Here is an 18,111-nt window from a genome sequence, read left to right on the forward strand (position 1 = left end):
GAGTCGTTCCCCGTGGAGTAGTCGTGCCGGCGCTCTGCTGCAACCTTGCGGATTACGCGACCACGCCGCTGGGACCTTCTTGTCCGTGCCGACGCGTGGACCGGCCGGAGTGCGCGGCGACACTGTGCAGCAGCGTGCGGACCGCCATGAGCCCCGCGTGAGACCGGCTGCCGCTTCAGAGAACGCGCGACGCGACCTGTCTTTGCTTGTGGCCCGCTCCGGGGCGCCCAGGGTGCAATCCTCGCCCAGCCGCGGCCGGATGGCGGTCATGTGCGGCGGCGGCCGCCGAGCTGTCGGAGGGCAGCTACGGTCACGGACATTAGGCTTAGTCCTCGTGGTCTTGGCCCTCAGCAGGGCCACATCGGCGAACATCGACAAGGTACGTAACCGTGCACGTCCGCAGGCTCCTGCCACTGTCTCAGCGGCGGAGCTCGTCGGGCTGGATGATGCTGGGCAAGCGTGATACGCGGACGAGAACAAATAGAAAGAATGTGCGACTCTGCGCGTCTTTCTACTTGTTTTTGTCTGGCGGAGCGGAAGCAGTTATGCCATCGTGTCAGTGTCCGTACCCGTGCATCCCTTTCCGCTGGACACGCTTGACGGCTAGGTGTACGCAAGTCTTTGCAGGCGCCTAGATAAACGAGACTAGAATTGGTCGCATGGGTGATTCTGCCGTAAAAGTGAGCGCGGATGCATCCGCTCGCAGACAGTGACTCCCTGGTGGGATGAATACAACGGCGATCCTTCGCCGGATATTACGGGCACGGGTTCATGGTCACTGGGGCTACGTTTAGCGACCTTGTGACGGAGAAAGTAACCTTTTTCCAAGAAATCTTGTAGCAACTAGAATTTCTGTGTACGCTTCTCGTAGTCAAGCGTAAACAGGAAAGCTAGTTGTGATATATGCGAGTAAGCGACCGTTCGTGGTTTAAGATCGAATAGAAAACACTCCTATCATTTATAGAAAATGGTTTAGAATACGAAGTTTACAATACAATAGATAACGTGAGCTCTCACAAGACGCGCGTGGTTACATGACCAGCTACCCTCTGAGGCGTATACAACAATCCGAGGTGGAGGACGTGGCCTGCAGAAAACCTAGGTGTTTTCTCGCACAGCACCATTCTCGTATTTCCTAAAGCATTAGCTCTTTACAATGAAATAAGCGAATAGCAGCTCTGTTGCGTTCGCAGAGACGACGGTGTAGAAATCGGAACTGCTTATGCAAAAAGCCCGCCGTCACGAACGAAAAGCACCGAGGAGGAAGGAAGCGCGCATTTGCGCCTCGCGCTGCGGTAACGTGGACAAAAAAAAAGGGGGGGGGATAGGAAGGTGGAGTCTGCGCGGATAGCGTCGGTGCGTTGCAACCTTGATCCCGCCGTTTCCTGTTGGCGCCAGCCTCCGAGACCTGCTCCAGGCCCACCGAGCTAGCTCGGCCGGGCCGACAGCAGCAATAGCACCGAAGCCCGCGGCCATTTCGGTACGCGCTGCGCCTCAGCGGCGCTCAAACAAGATCGGCCACTGGCTTTGGGGCACTGCTCTCCGAAGAACCGGCGACACGCTCGCGATTTGGCCGAAGCTCGCCTTTCAGTAACTGAAGATGCGAGTTAAAGCAAACTGCGGGCAGGTGCCTAGTGCGATGTTCGCGCAATCTATATTTATCAGCACATCTTTCACTGAAATGACCAGAACGTATTATTGCGCTCAATCTTCATTTTCTTCTGTCTGGGTTGTTCTACCCCTTGTACTGGCCTTTCACAAGGTCGCCCTAAATTCAACGCAAGAAGTTTTTGCTACCTCCACTGCTTTCTATCTTGCTGTGAATGCGATTCAGCTAAAGGTTTTGCTTGCTACGACACCTTCCCCGCCAGCTTCGTTCTTATTTCTATATTCATTATTCTTTATTACTGTCCGGTTGCTTTCCCAGCAGCGTCGTGCAGTGAACCACCTTTTGCACGTCATGACGTTGGGTCGGCATCGTTGAGATAGCGTGTTCTGTCGGTCACAATGGGGACGCAGTTTAGAGGCCGTTCAACTGATGTCCCTCATGGTGGCCATGACGCAGGCTTTTAATTACTGCCTGCTATATAGAGTCTATTCTTCTCGCTGCCCTTGGGTCGGCCAACGAGCCAGCGACGAATTGAGAACGCGTTTTGTACTCTTGACGCCTTCGCTCTTGGCCTGCATGCAGCGCAAGCGGCAAGGTGAATAAGGCCGGCCTCCGTCTACTTCTCGTAAGACTGCTCGCTGCCTCACCGCTATGTCGATCAAAAGAAAGAATCGTCCGCATGGTAAAACGTCGCCTTGGGTGATGCAAAAGTTTGCTCAGAATAACGTCGTGCTCATTTTGATTTGTGAACAGACTAAGTTCAGAGGTGATGTGTGCATCTTCAAGGCTTCTCATTTGCGGTGCATCATCCACCACTGCTGCTTTGTCATATGCTCGACAGCCACATCTCTCTTATGCACAAGTTACAGAACTAAGTCTTTGCATGTCAACGTAGGGGTTGGCTCTCCCCCCTTTGCCCGATTAAGGTTCATCTCTGTCTCTACAAGTTTCATTACAGATTAGAGCGGTATAGTCACGCGATTCTTTCTTTTTTTTTTTCAGAGTAGCTAGGCGTAAGTAGAGAAAAGGCTACGACCATTGATGCTTCAGCACATGGCTGCCGCTATCCCCTGTGTATTAACGCGTATACTTAGCCATGGAAGCGTGTCAACTCTTCAAGCCAGCGACTCGCCTGTAGCCAAAGGCTTATATCGTCACACCATTCCCAACACAGATGTTGCCTGATTCCGCATGATTGGTTTCGTGTTTCGTATTTTTAAGGCATTACCGATTAATTTATCCACCATGCAGAAGACATGAACGCATGAGAATCCGCTAGGAAGGCCATCTTGACAGCTGTTTAAGCCTATGGCAGTTCAGCCTCATAACTGCCGTTGAACTGAACAGCTATTGATGCCTTTTGAGTTCACAAAGTGGAATTCACAAAGATTTTGTTGGTTAGCTGTTTGCCATGGGCCGACGGGATTTGTTAATATGTCCAACATCACGAATGGCTCGCATGTGCGCTTTCGAACAGCTCTAGCGTAAAAACGCTTTTGTTAACACCGTACAAGGTTTTAGTACACGGCATTTAGTATTGCAATACGTAAGCGTAAATAATGGTCGGAGTTTGCGTTCCAGTGCTGTTCTTATGTACGACGCCTGTCCATTGGAGGTGACAACTTGCGGGTACCATATGTCTTCCGCGGCAGTGGCTTCGGGTCTAGAGAGTGGTGTTCCGGTCACCCGGTTATAGATTTTGTAACGATGGCGCTTTATGTGAGACCGCTGCCTTCTCCGCTGTCCATTGACGGTCGTGTTGTCGCATGGCCAGCGTGTGAGAAATATGCAAATGTTTCTTGCTCTTGTCCATAATTTGATAAAATGTGATGTTGCAGAATGCAATACCGAAACCCCAAGTTTTGCAGCATGTAGTATAGAGTGCACTACACACGACTTCGATTCTACTGTCTCCTTTTTATTAACCTTTTACTCTGCCACTCCCGACAGTGCCTGATACTGCTCCCTGGCCTTAGACCAACGCAACAATGCCGACATATTATACCCGTGAGTTTGTGAGATGTAGCTAAAGCCAACGGAAGCCACAGATTGGAAGTTATACCCTGCCCGATGCGTGTGCGCCAGTCAAACGTGCCACCTTGTGAGATCCCATGTGTGGAGATAGTTCGTCTCGTCAAGCCTGATTCGATACAAAATGACGGCCGTCATGGAGAACTGCAAAGCCTTACGCACGCTGCGATCGATTCAGCAGATCCAGTAGCTACTCCTCGAGCATGCCACTTGCAGCTGAGAAGCCGCGCACCCAGTGGGTTCCACTGCACGATCACGAATGTGGGATCAGAAACAAATGCGTCATTCGCTGCACGAAGAGCACATGTGCGCAAAGGAGGTGTTCAGGGGCGTCAGGTGCGTTGAACGCTCTTTTCAAGCAAATTATAGAGCAAGCGCTTTATTCCAAACGTCTGCTACTTCAGCCATCAAGGTACAGGGTTAATATTCACAAGAGCAGTTCGTACGCTAGCGGGTTTGCAAGAGCAACAGGTGTCGGCCTATATCGTGATTGCAGACATATTATTAGCCAAGGCGATTAACCAATACAAGGAACAAAAGCTTTCTGAATTTGGACAGACCTGTCTGTGGTGGCCCAATGTAATGTTGCTTATTTCCCTACTCTATGGTAAGAACCTCTTCCGTCATATGGCATGCACGCATACCTACAGTTAAGAAGAAAAAAAAAAAATGATGGAGAAGAAGAGAAACATTTTGTATGAGCACCACCAGTGACGTCTGTGGCATGATGGAATGACATTCATAACATAGCCTGAATCGTCTTTGAGCGACGTCACGTTTTTTGCTCGCACCGATCATTGGAGTTCGACGCGCGTAATATGTTGACGCGTGGTCGGCTTCGTGGTGGGCGTTCCCGCGGCGCTTCGAAATTGATGGACGCACAGGGTGCACGTCACGCATGGAATAGGAGATGATCCTGTGCCGATAATACAAGAGTTACAAAGTCGCCTTCATTAGGATAAGTTTCCGAGAATGCGTCGTGGCGGCGTTCACCTATACGCGTAACGGTTCCGACAAAAGAGCGAACTAGCGGCCAGCAACTCGCTCCGCTGATTTCCGCCCGCGGTGCCAGGCTGCCTGCGTGCACGCTTGTCCGCGTTATAAATTAGCAGTAATGAAGGGCTGGCACGGGGCCGCCAATTTATTGACAAAGAATAACGACGACGCTGCGCGAAGCCTAAATTCCAAAGCACCTCGACGATTTGTCTTGTCAGACGGCGCCGTAATTGCGGCCGAAGCAAAATCGAAATAAAAAAAAAAAGTTGTCCTCGAATCAGGGAGCGCCCCAAAGGCCGCTCCACTTCCCGGATGCACCAGCTAGCCGTACACGGCGTCGTCGAAAAGCAAGTTCATGATCGGGGGAAAGGGGGGGGGGGGATGAAAAAGAAAAGAAAAAGAAAGGCCCGAGCAGATACGGGAACGAGCAGAATGGTGCTTTATTAGGTTATCCCCGGCAGCATCCGTGAATCACTTCGCAAGAATCGCTGTCAGTTTCCCGTTTTCTTTTTTTATAGTATTTCCTACTCTTTCCGGTTAGCAGCCGCCAAAGCTGTCACGCTCAAGTTCCTGCGCCGCATCGGGTGTCGGCTGCGGCACAGTATCCTGCATATCGGCAACGTCCTCCTATACCTATTCTGTCTCGTTCCCACGTTGCGTCTGCGCTCCTGTACGACGGCGCCGCTTGCCGCCACGATTGCGCTGACCAAGAGGGCTCTGCCTGGAATGACGGCATCGGCGATATACAAACTGTAACCATCACGTTTTCCGCATAGCCAACAATAACGAACGAGAAGGACTAAGAGAAACGCGATTGAGTGGAACGTGCCACAGGCACTCGGGTCGGAAATCGCATAGATGCCCCCGTGGATGTCCTTCTTCCCCGAATTACTGAGGCACTGACACAGATAGATAAAGAGAAACCTGATATATTATTTTTCCTGCAATCGTGCCTACGCAGCTCCGAATATGAAAAGAACAATAAGCGAAAGCAGTTTTGCTGAGGAAGAAACAAAATTCACGCAGACACTCCTCTGGGAGTTGTCTAAGTATGCGTGAGCATTGTGCCACTTGCTCATCTCCACGCAGCCCGGTGTCATTACCAATCTCGATCTGATCAGTATAAACGACAGCGCTGCAGCTACACGAACCATTCACAACGGTGATCTACCGTAGCCCTGCGGCGACAGCGTATGGCGCGGCCGCAGCCGCAAGCGACATTGAAAGCGATCTGCGATGGGGACGGGACACAGTGCAGCGAGCGCTGATAGCTTAGTGCGCGTTGTGTTTTTGCCGCTTAGTTCACGTTGAAGCGAGAGGCAGCACGAAGGTGAATTCGCTCGCTGCTGCGGGTCCTATCTTGACAGCGATCGCCTTACGTGACGGACGTTCGGAGGTACGGACGGACGTTTTTCCTCGTTGGGTAGGCATAGAAATGCTTACGCTTTTAAAAACATACTTGTTTCCTATACGAACTGCCAGTGACACATCCATTTCTTATGTGGTTCTTAAGCCTGCAGTACAGTAAATGCTGAAGCATCGTCATACTCGAAAAGTCAGTACCCTATAGCGCCAAAAGTGACGTACATTTTTATCGGAGAAATAATACCTGGGGTTGAGTTCTGTTCTTTATGGGCGACTCGCTGATAGATGAATTTCTGCTGCTCACCGGCGGCCGATTGCCTGTATCGCACGGTACAGAGGTGCTGGCAGCGTGTGCATGAAAGCTAGCTGAACTTGCTCCCCACATGTGCGCGTTTGTACGTGTTATTCGACGCTATCAATTAGGTACTTTTATCACTCCGAAATAATTACGGTTTCCTTCATTCTTTCATGTAACCGGCTGTCAAATCTGAAGTGCTTGTTCGTACTGTAACGAGCATATATAATTAATTCCATTCGGAAGACATGAGTGCTTTCAAGAACACGCGAACGATATAGTATATATCCAATAATGGAGAGCTTGCCTTAATTCTCCTATGGGGACCGCCTACTGCGAACCCTTTGCGCTAGAGGTGACTACTTGCCAAGAAAGAAATAAAGTGCAGGAGAAAGGACAATGTAAATATCAGGGACCGAATACACAGAAAGCTCTTACGCTATAATTGCTCGTAAGAGCAAATCCTTGCCAATCCTGATTCTGGCCATATTATTAGCGAAGGCAACCGACCAATGACAAATAACACTTACGAACGCAACGTCTTGCGAATGCAGCCCCAGAATAACGTACACTATCCATTTCATGGTCTGTGTAAACTATATTTGAATACACCATGTACAATGTTCTGGAGAGAATGCGCGCCAGCTTCGCGGATGTTGCTGAGGTCGGCGCGAGACATCAGGAGGTCACTTTTTAGAGCCACTTGAACGTGCTCCTATTCGACCAGTGGAATTCACCATAAACTGCAGCTGTGGCTTTTACTTTATTTAACTATCCGTTATTTTATTTTCAACTTGCTCCGACATAACTTACCTTCCTGAACTGAGTGACACCCAGAAACGCAGAAAAGTGTGCTCTCTCATGCTCCCATTTCCTATCTGTTTTCGTTAGTCCAGATTATATTAATTGTAGTATTCTTGTACTTGTGGTATCTAGCAGCATTACAAAGTGCCCACGTCACATAATCTTTGGTTTCGCTCCCCATAAATGTCTATACGCTGCATAAGGTCGGCGCATCGGAATTCTCGTTGGTTTGGGGACAAAGTGAGCAGAGACAAAAAACGCAAAATAATTGGCAACTTGAGGTGTCAAGTCAGCTAAGGCCATATTGTTCCCTAAAAGGTCTTTGCGCGTTTCACATCATCTTTCACAACAACCACAGAAAATAATTACCCAGAGTGATAGCCACAGTTACCCGCGGAAGGCGGCGCGCCTTCCACAGTTCACTGAAATCTTTTATGTCTCGCTCTCACCCGGAATATTGAAAATAGCGCGGAGCCACGATTTTGTAGAGATGACTTCCAGTCCATTCTATGCCACTGTTATCATCCGTCATCGACTGAATTCGCATGTTGAGGGGACCACGGTGCTGCCCCGACTTTGAATAAGCCGGGCAGCAGCACCGGAACGTGCAGTTCGCGTACAAAGCAGACATTTTGCGGACCCAGACATGGTGCGAGAATCACGACGTAATCCTAAACGACATGCTCAGACGTTACACGAACAGTGTACACGTTCTGCCACGGTGCGCTATATATATAGACACAAACGGTAGATGTGGCTCTGTATACTTTCGTTTTGTTGCTTTGTACAATAACCTTGAACCTCGCGCGACAATTATTCCCGTCCTGACACGTGCGATAACTAAATGTCCCCGCCCACAAGTTCTTTCTTTCTTTTTTTCGTCACTGCACCAAGTTTCGGCGGCGAAGCCATGTCGGCGCACATTGACGTTGCTATGGCCGAGAGCGATCGATAAAGATATAGGTCTCCTGGGCTCGGACGTATGCGAAATAATCCCTCAATCCAAGAGGTCGCTTAATCGGATCCATTCGAGGGAACAAATCGCATCATCAGCCCGCAGACGACTGCGGCGTGGCTGAATCGCACTGAGTGATCCAATCGTGCCGCAAGCAGCTCGTCAGCGGCTTCCTTGTGCGAGGCGTGATTTGACGACACTGATGCCCGTCCACAGGTTGAGCCAGCAATCCGCCCCGTCGTACGAATTCAGCTTAAGCGGCTCCCAGCTTATAGGAAAGCGTTGCGGTCGACCTGTGCCAATACTCGACGCTACCTCATGTAAGCGTAAATGACGAGGGTCAGGTATTAATTAGCTGCATTTTGTGCCTCGTGAATTCCCATACCGATGATTTCACTCAGCATGCGAGCGGTCTGTATACGCGAGTGGACGCTGCACCGAACGTAACGCCACGACTGCAGCTTCCGGGCGCTGGATTTATCGCAACGTGCCCGCATTTCGTCCGCGTGCACGCGAAAAGAATTACGAATATCGTATAGTACTGCTCGCCCTCATTATCAGCTTCGAGAGGCTTTTCTTTCTAAACTGTTCTTCTTTTCCAGAAAACTTGCACGAGCTCACCGAGCTTCTCACGTGCCACTTTAGAAGAGACAAATAGTACATGAAAAAAGAAAAATAATAATAATCTTTTTTTCCTTCTAGGTGGTTTGTATTGAGCACAACTTGCCCAATGTACTCATTTGTAAAAGCTTGAACATTTGATTTCTAAATTATAATTTTTTTCATGAGACATATTATATAGCATTGTTATGTGATTCGGCTAGCCACGATGTTACGTAAACTGCAGATACGGTTGTAATAACTGGTCACAGCTATCAGTCGAATAGCGCAACTCAATCGTAACTAGTTCCTGCACCGCACAGGGCACGAAGGCGGGCCGCTTAAAAAAAAAACGAGATAAAGAGAGTTTGGAAAAAAGAATTAGCTCATGAGGGTTTTTTTTTTTTTTTTCGAGCACGCGTGGGACGCTGCCGGCTGCAGTGGCAAGACTTTCCTTTGTTACATCATTTGTTTCCGGCCACTGCGACCCAATTTCTTAGTCTCGTTGTCGAGGAAATCAGGTGTGACCAAAGGTATCGCGCAATCGCTGCATACTGAAGCAGAAAAGGGCTCTCCACGACAGAGATGATAAATTGCCAACGTTGGCGTTGGTGCCCACTATCCTCAGTAACGGGTGCTGCGATTAATACTGAACGAGAGGATCGCAAAGGTGCCGGCGAATGACAAAGAGTTCTTACGAATGAAAAGTTCGGCGCCGCAGAAACTTTGGAACTAGTCCAAACTGCGTTTGGGGTGCTCTTTTTTGATAACAGAACAGCGAAAGCGTGTTTCAAATGTGACCTCCGGCATAGGAACAAAGAGCAGTTGATTAGACGTAAAGTTAGCGATACGAGTTGTGGCTTATTTTACATCCTTAGATAATGCTGAATAATATTCAGCACCTACGAAAGCATAGCGCATGTCTTGTTCGTTCCCTTCTTTGTTTTCTTCAAATCAACTATGAATCCACGCTAAGTCTCAAACCTATTTGCTCTTTCACGGAACTCGAGGTTGTTTATGTGTATCTCAGGACGTGGGGAACTCACACTATGCTGGAATTTATGTAACAAGTGCGCCAGTAGCGACGGAAGGGGCAAGGAGCGCGAGGATTACCCCCGCCACTTCTCTCTCATAAACTCCGCGCAACTATTGCTCACGACAGTACATTGTATTTCCTTCGTCTTGATGTATGCATACAGACTGCGGTGGACGCTGTTCATTTTAAGCTTCAACATTCGAATATGGATGACCGATCTTTGGGATGCTTCGTTACTTGCACTAAACCTCTGGGATAATGGCTGGCTAGGTGGTATCGACACCGGAAACACCTACTTGCTGGCCTGCATGTTTGAAACTACAAAAGGAACAACGGCCAACATTGGTCCTCTCCGCCCTATCAGCATAGTTCGCCAAAAGAAAGCATCGTATTTCCCTTTATCGCCTCCATTTTCTTACCCTCTCCTTTCCTCAGACCCATACCTTCTCGCACTCACCCTACCAATGAGAACGCACGCATAAGTGTTCAGCCAGTTCCATCTGGCCAAGTATATACATGATGCTACTAAGCAAGGGCATAAATCGTGCGGCAAAGCAAGCTGGCAGCCCTCTGCAACCCGCGGCCATCATATAGTAGCGGCAGAAATGATGGTTCATCAACTGGTCGAGAGCGCAGCCAGGTATAGGAGCGATGACCTGCTACGCCGTCGCCGCCGGCACTCCGAGTTGGAAGCGCCCCTCACGCCTAACGTGTACGAAGTCGAAAAGATGAAAGGGGAGTCAGCTTATTTTCTTTATTCTGCGCGTTCTACACTCGATTGGGGGGGGGGGGGGGAGCGAGAGAGATGTTTCCAACGGTGGTAGTCGTGGTAGACGCGAGTGAGGAACAATAAAAGAAAAAGCGAAGAGCGAGCGGCCTGGGTTGCACGCGGAGGGGTTGGAGCGAAGCGGAGCCCATATCGCTGGAAGCCGCTCCTCTCCCACCTCAGCGTCGAGCGAGTGCGCCATCGTGGCAGCCCTGAGGAGAGGTCGTGCCGCTGAAGAAGAGCCGGCTCGAAATGGAGTAATATGCCCTCGGAGAAAAAGCAGACGAAGCACATCGCCGACGTGGCCGGCTGGATCGCACTGGCTGGCTGCGCACCAAACTAGAACGAAACGCAAGAACCTAGCGTAGCCCGAGGAAGAATGCGGCGGCGTCTGGGAGCTCGTCGGCACTCCACCCGCGTTATTCGCGCATACTATTATACGGCCTCGGTTGCGATCATAAAAGAAGCCATTGCGAGCTGCGCAGCAGTGCAGCGCAGCTGCTCCACCGGGTGGTCCTGCAGCAGCGATGGCTGCCAGAGGCGAAACGGCTGCCGGAGAGGAAACGAAACGCGATTCCGGTGCGTTTCCGGCACCTTGAGCGACTTGTGCCACACTCCACGGTGCGAGAAACATGACGACAGAAAACAAAACGGACGCAAACACAAGGCAAGCAACCGCAGACGTCATCGACACGCAACCAACATATTGGTCGCGTCCGCAGCCGCTGAACGAAAATCTGCGCATTTTCGCAGCGTGTCCTCCAGAAAGTATGCGTTTTCGAAAGGCGAGGCAAGAGCGCTTATAGTGGGTCGCGCTGTATATGGAAAGAATGCTGCTGCAACAAGTCGCGTCTCTTGCAACATAGTTGTACGCCTGCTTATGAGGCCACCTGCCACCGCTTTCAATAACGGAGAAAGCAAGACGCTTTCCTCTCTTCAGTTTTCAGACAAAACCGAATGTTTGCGAAACGAACACCTGAGCATGTAAAAATACGTTCAAGTGTTGCTTTCCCGTCAGTCCAATACACATGAGCATATAGCCAAAAAGAGCCACCTTTTATTTCAATTATTGCCCCTCGTTAATTTTTATTTCACTTTTCTTGCACGACCACAGAAGCCGTCAACAGCCGGTTTAATCTCCTGAGCACACACTGAACGAAAACCGTTATCGCAGTGTTTCTTACGTGCGAGTTTGATTTTTAAAACAAGGCTTTGCGAAAACCAGCTTCAGTCATTAAAACAGTGTATGTGGAAGTTTCATCCTTTACTCCCATTGGCGTAGTGGTATATTTCCTGGTCGTTTGACCGGAGCACTCAGAGATCGCGAGCCGCTCCGAAAAGCCCTCGAGAGGGAGGCTAACACGAGGCGTCGAAGGTTTAGGCGCTCCGCCGAGGCTTAGACAAGACACTTGGAAAGCCCTCTAGGAAACGTTTTGCAGCGTTCCCGAGTGTTCCTATGATTCGCCCTTTGTAAAGGAGCATAAAAAAAAGAGATCAGAAATTTTGACGAACGTTTACTTTATTATTCCAAAATCTATCACTTCGTGAGGCGGTCGGCAGCATCGTACACAAATCGTCAGCGGGACACATTCTCGGCTGTCCTCTGTCCCGTCTGTTCAAATTCCTAGGACTGTATAAACAAAAACCTGTTACACGTTCTTAAGAGAAAATTTCAGCCAGTCCTGATAGCGGACATATTATTAGCGAAGGCGGCCGATCAATGCCAATGTTCCCTCATGAGCGAATAGCTTTGTGAATTCGGATCCTGTTTCTTCTTTTTCTTCGGCTGAAATACCTGTACTTCATTACCCGAGTTTCGCAGTGCTTTGCTACCAAAGCTGCCTACGCGCATTGGCCGCGCAGCATACTCAGCAAATTCAAGCAATTTCCCAACCCTAAAGTACGGCGTGACAATGTGTTACCAGCGCCGAAGTCTCGGACAAAGGGACGTTTGTAAAATAAAGTTTATATCTTTCTGCTGTCCAGTCGTTGCATGAACGTATTCAAACGTCACACACGCGGGAGGCCACTCTTGCGAAGCATGGAGAGAGAATGCGGTCGTGAGAGAAACGGTGCCGCCACAGCCATAGACGGCGATTCGACATCGCTATACTAAAGGGGTGACCGAAGGGTCCGCGGAAGTTAACCATTCGAGAGAACGAAAATAGAAGCCGTTTTTAGTACTCTCTCCTAACACAAGCAGACGCGACAGTGCATCGTTAAGACGTGGGTCAACAACCCCCTTTCCACGGTCTGTCTCTTACGTTCATCCCCTTCGCACGGCGGCGACGTGGTTCAGAGGCCGTGCAGTAATACAGCAATAAGCAGTGGGCCTAGTTCGCGTCATGAGAAACACAGCTATCGTGGTGCCCGAGATGGCGAAGAGACGCTCTCTCCTCGTCCATTTGTGACCATTTCAGTGACGAGAGCCATATAGTAGCAATGACGAATTTTCGTGATCAAGCAGGAAAAGCCGTGGAAACTGTTTATTAAAGAAAGTTTTTACTACAACACTAGAGTACACGGAAGTATCTCGCGTACGCGACTTTACACAATATATATAGAGAAAAGGGGTAAACAGAGGCAAGGCAGTTAAACTGAAATAGCTGCGGTGCGGCGGCCTGCGCGGTAGAAAAGGTTTTAAGCGACAAGGACGAAGAAAATATCGAATGCAATGTGCATGCAGACGACACGAGTCGTGTAACTTCGAAATAACCCTATCTCTGAACCCGACGAAGTAAAAATAAAGCAATGCTTATATAAAACCTTCAACGCAAAAATCCGATGGGACGCTGGGATTCTCTGCTCCGACAGCGGACGGTTATCACGTGCGTTATTAGCGGTGCGCATCGTTCGATCTTTTCGCGATGCAAACAAAATGCGGCGCGCTTAACCACATGCGTGTATCACAAGCTCTCTGGTACAGAGAAAGGAGTGCGAGTTTACAACTGCGAAGCCTATATAGATACGCGCGATGCGCCTGCGTTCACGTCGTACCCTCTTTGAAAGCTCGCATGCAAACGCGCGGGAAATAATGAAAAAAAGGGACGCTGCTTTGGTGTCCCACATTTATTAAAGTTTGTCCAATCTAACTGCTTTGGTTCAACCAGCGACAATTGCAACACACCGAGCGTTCTTTCCCGTTGTCCACCGCAGGGAACGCCGCGTAGCGTGTCGCGAGCAGGTTCAGCGGGCAGGCGGCAGCACCGCGGTATTTGGAGTGCGCCGCACAGGCGATCGGTGGAGCCGACCGCCAAGGCTGTGCGCGACCCCCGCCGACTGCACTGCAGGCGTGAATTCGGCGCGCACGCCGACCACGCCCGTCCGTGCCGAGCGCTATGTCCTTGCAGTATTGCCGGGCCGTACGCACGCACTCACCTGGCAAAGCACGCTTCGCGAAACGAAATTACCAGCGCGCAACATATCGTGGTCGGTCGACTGTAAGGACACTGGACGGCTTCTTTTAAGACCGCGAAAGTGGTAGCTGTCCTTTGCCGCTGCTTGTTTGCGACATGATTGGTGATCCCGCATGGACTCTCGGTTTGTGGGGCGGTCGGTAATCCGGATCGCTTCATCGATTTTCACGCGCGTTTTGACAGATCCCCATTGTGCGGTGCGCATATTATACTGTCCCTTTATTACTTACTCTTACTGCGCGTACTTACTGTGGCACGTGGGCAAACAGTACAGGATCGCTGAATGTTCCTTTTCCATCGTCGTAGCGTACTTTATTTTTTTTCATTGTCTTGATCTCGACAAATTAAACTGTTTTCATGCGTTTAGTATTTGGCGCCAGTTTGCCCGGTCTTGGCACTGGGGCAGCGTGCTTTGTCATGCGTTTAGATTAAACGAGCCAACATCAACTCCGCTTTGGAAGCTATGTAAACAAAACAGAGAGACTTGGGCACTTTACAGAGGCGACGGCTGCTTCTTCTCGCTTGAGAACGAAAGAAAAAAAAAGTAGCAATAAAAGTATCATCAAATAGTAAAGCTAGCTGAAAACGGCGCACGAGAGGTTCCGACACGGTCGTAAACTTCGGAGAAATACCGAAGTACATTGTTAAGCTTCTTTTCGGATACGAGCATAACCATGACGCTTTTTAACCGCCTTAAGACAAACGTGGCCACGTTGACATTCAACTGAATCTGTGACAAGTTTTAAATCTTCAAGGCAAGATATATGGTCACAGGAGAAAAAAACTACCACAACCTACATAGATAAAAATGTAATTAGGCTGCAGAGGCGCATCCTCTCAAAGGACCTAATGACGTTTTAGTTTTTACTCACTTTGCTGCGCAGGGCACATTTTCCTGTCCGAGTGACCGGTTTGTCCCACGGTAAACAGGCTTGCATGGCGCGCGTAGTCTCATCTACGCGTATCTATTCAGGTTTTTACCGACACCATAGAGCGTCTTGGGGCACCTGTTTATTGCTTTACAGTAGTAGAAAAAAAAAAAACCACACAGCGCCTCTGTCCGTTTTAGCTTGGTGAACTCGATATTGATCACAAACGGAGAAAAAATTATACCGAAATCTGACTTTGGGATGGGCTACGGCATAACGGCAATGTGTCCTAGAACACTATCAATCAGTACGTTTGATTTCGCAACCTTCGAGATGCTTATTATGATATTTTTAAATTATTTTCGGCGTCATTTTTCTTCATGCTATATTATTCTGCGCACGTGCAGGATCGACAGCGAAAAGAAAAATGATAACAACGGAAAGGCTGCGAAGTTAAATTACTTGCTGGCCGACGAGCGCATGGAGACGCGGCGCGCGTTCACACACCTCAGAAGTGGTAAGAAGAAAGCGCGGATGCATTGGTGCTAACAGTTGTGAGTTCTGCACGGGGCCGCTCGAAGGTGCATTCGTGTAGACGGGCGTTATAACCATGTGGCGATTGATTCTGTCGTTTTAAACCTTGCTTACGTCACATCGTAGCGGCCCAAGCTTATCGAAGCCCAAGCCCTCTGTATTTGTGTTCTTACATGCACCATTGAGCCTCGCTTTCGGGTATCTATAGTTATGCAAAGTTTTTGTAGGAATTCGCCTTACGAAACCGCTTCAGACACAGTAACGCGGTTGAAAACTACGTTAAAGAATACGCACTGCCTAATGGAGTTGCGCAGCCATGCCGTACTGCTGCTGGCAGAGACCAAGTCTTGGCCGCGGCCGGTCACAAAAATGCTCGCATACTTAGATTCATCTACGCGTGAAAACTGATGTTCTGTGCTACGGAGGCCCTCGTGATCCAGACTGTACACCAGGAACGCTAAATTTAAACCTCAACAATTCTTGCTATTGTCACGTCAAGTCGAGAAATAAATTACATGGGAGCGTCAGAGGCTATATATATATATATATGTATATATATATATATACTCTCAAAATCGCTCTCATACACTTTTTCTTAACTTAAAACAATGAGTGCACTCACCTTACGGTACTGAGCGCTTCGTCTATTCGCTCTTAATTTAATAGTGGTGGTCCAAACAAAGGAAGGTGGCGGCGGGGTATGTGTGTGTCTGGGGGGGGGGGGGGGGGGGAGGTCTACTGTTTTTTTCTTACGCTAAACCTTCAATTGATTAACCTGCCCGCCATCTTCATGTCTGAAATCAGCCGCATCAAGGTGTTTGAACCCAGGTTAAATGGAGTTGAACTGGAACGAGGCGCGGTTCCAGTCAGCACTTGCACTTCACAACAAGCTCCACCTATTCGTGAAATATAAATTAAACGCAACGCGAAAGTAATCCCAGCGTGGCACCTGCCAATGACATTCCCTTCGCCAGAGCTATAGCATGCTGGCCTATATACTCTCACGAGCGGCGTCACTAAACCAGCGCGCCGCGCTCAGCCCAGGGTCTCTCGTCGTTCCTCTGCTTCCCACTTTCTTCCTAATTCTCTCGTGCTTTTCCTGACTAAACGGAGTCTTTTGCGTTACGGCGCGACTCAGAGATGCCGGCACGAGTCTGTCGTCTCGTTTGCCATTGTGGCGCTTCTCGGCATGCAGGACGCAAGACAGCACGCGCTGAGCGCGCACGCGGCGCGGGGTTTACGAAAGCGGCCATCCAGAAGGATGTTGGCTTTCGTTCTAACGCAGCCACTGAACTGAATCAGAAGATGAGTGAGACAAAAGTGAACAAAGAAACAGAAACGACAGCACAGAAATGTAAGCACGAGAAAAGAAAAAAAAAAGAAAAAGAAACGGCGAGCTTCGTCTGCCACACGCGAGAGCGCTTCCGCACAGGATGCCTATATCCTGTAGAACTTCGCCATTCTCCCGATGGTCACGTATACTATGCACTGGCGGTTCACTTCCCCTCGTAGTAGAAGAAACTGTTGTTTCTCTTCATTTTTCTTTTTCATTTTCCGGGTTGCCTGCGTGACGTACAAGATGACGGAGAATGTTTGTCAGAGCGGAAAGCGTTCTCTCGAACCACCACCGCCGCGCACAGAGCAACGGCTGCGGCGAAGAGCCAGATGGCGGTGATTGTGCCGATAGGAAGCAACGGTGGAAGCACGGACGAGGCGCGCGTAGTTACAATACACCCGGTTTCGGAGACTCCCCGCAGCGGCGGCAGCAAGTCGACAAGAACAAAACGCGTAGCAATGGCCTCCCGCGCGCACTTGTACGGAGCGCGCGCCCAAGGCGCGTACACCGGTAGGAGTTTCCCTAATGGTCTTCCCAAATGACTAGCCGGGTCCATGAGCGCGCCGAGTGCGAACCTGTCCTGCTCCTCGGTGGGCCAGCACGTCGTGTAACCGGGCATGTCGTCTTTCTTTTTTACCCGTTAGTGGCATGCATGCGGTCCTTGGCACGCACTGCATGGTGGAAGAAGGGGGCTGAAGGGGTGGCAAGGGGAAATATTGTGGGGTCGGCCGCCCCCTCTCGCCTACGCATTCTCTCCCCCCTCCCTTTCCTTTAGAGAGCCACTGCGTAAAAGCGCATCCCAGCCCACTTGCCTGATCGCAAGAGGCAGCCTTGATATACCTCTTCTATAGCCACGTTACCTCTTCTCCGCGCGCAAGGTAGCCACCCGAAATTACAGGCTCAGAATATGTACGCTAAGATCCCTGCCTACGCTTATCTATTTATCTACACTTAGCTGCACTTCCACCAGCGACCAGGATCAGCATCTTTCGAAAATCAAAAGATGCTATATACCCAAGGGCGAGATCGGACACTACGCGCCTCCGCGATGTTCGCATACGCACTGACGGCTTGCGGTTAACCGATCATGGTTAAGTCTGACCGTAAAATACTGTTGCCTTCTTTTGAGAGGCCGCGTTGCAACGTCCACCATGGATGGATGAATTGGTGGCAGGAAAGAGACCCCTGGGCGCCCGCAGGCTTAATTGCTTGCGCGACTATTTACTGCACCGTCTCGCGGCACAGGCACAAAACGAGTCTCAACGCAAAGCCCCGTGCCGCGTCCTTTATATCTCCCTTCGACCCGGAGCCCCCTTCGGGGTCACAGCGGCGCGAGATGGTGATCGAGCCGGCCGGCGAATGAAAGCGCCGCTGGTGAGTCACGCCTGGAAGGAGCGTCATTGAACCTGGCCAGAGGCGGAAGAGGCCGTCACGGCTTGACGCGCCAGCGCACCTCTCCGCCGCCGGCGACGAAAGTAAAGCGGGCTGCCGACTATTGT

The 18,111-nt window shown here is 50.0% G+C and overlaps 1 protein-coding gene across 1 annotated transcript in view; it reads left to right on the forward strand.

Moving 5' to 3' along the window:
* The window catches only part of uif (sushi, von Willebrand factor type A, EGF and pentraxin domain-containing protein uif), a 131,726-nt gene continuing 113,615 nt past the window's right edge, over positions 1–18,111 (forward strand). The window contains exon 1 of the mRNA XM_050196738.3: positions 1–379. Coding sequence (XP_050052695.1) covers positions 260–379 — 120 coding nt within the window. The 5' untranslated portion in view covers positions 1–259. The remainder of the gene's footprint in view (positions 380–18,111) is intronic.

This window comes from Dermacentor andersoni, chromosome 1, assembly GCF_023375885.2.
Source record: "Dermacentor andersoni chromosome 1, qqDerAnde1_hic_scaffold, whole genome shotgun sequence".
In the NCBI taxonomy this organism is placed as follows: Eukaryota; Metazoa; Arthropoda; class Arachnida; order Ixodida; family Ixodidae; genus Dermacentor; species Dermacentor andersoni.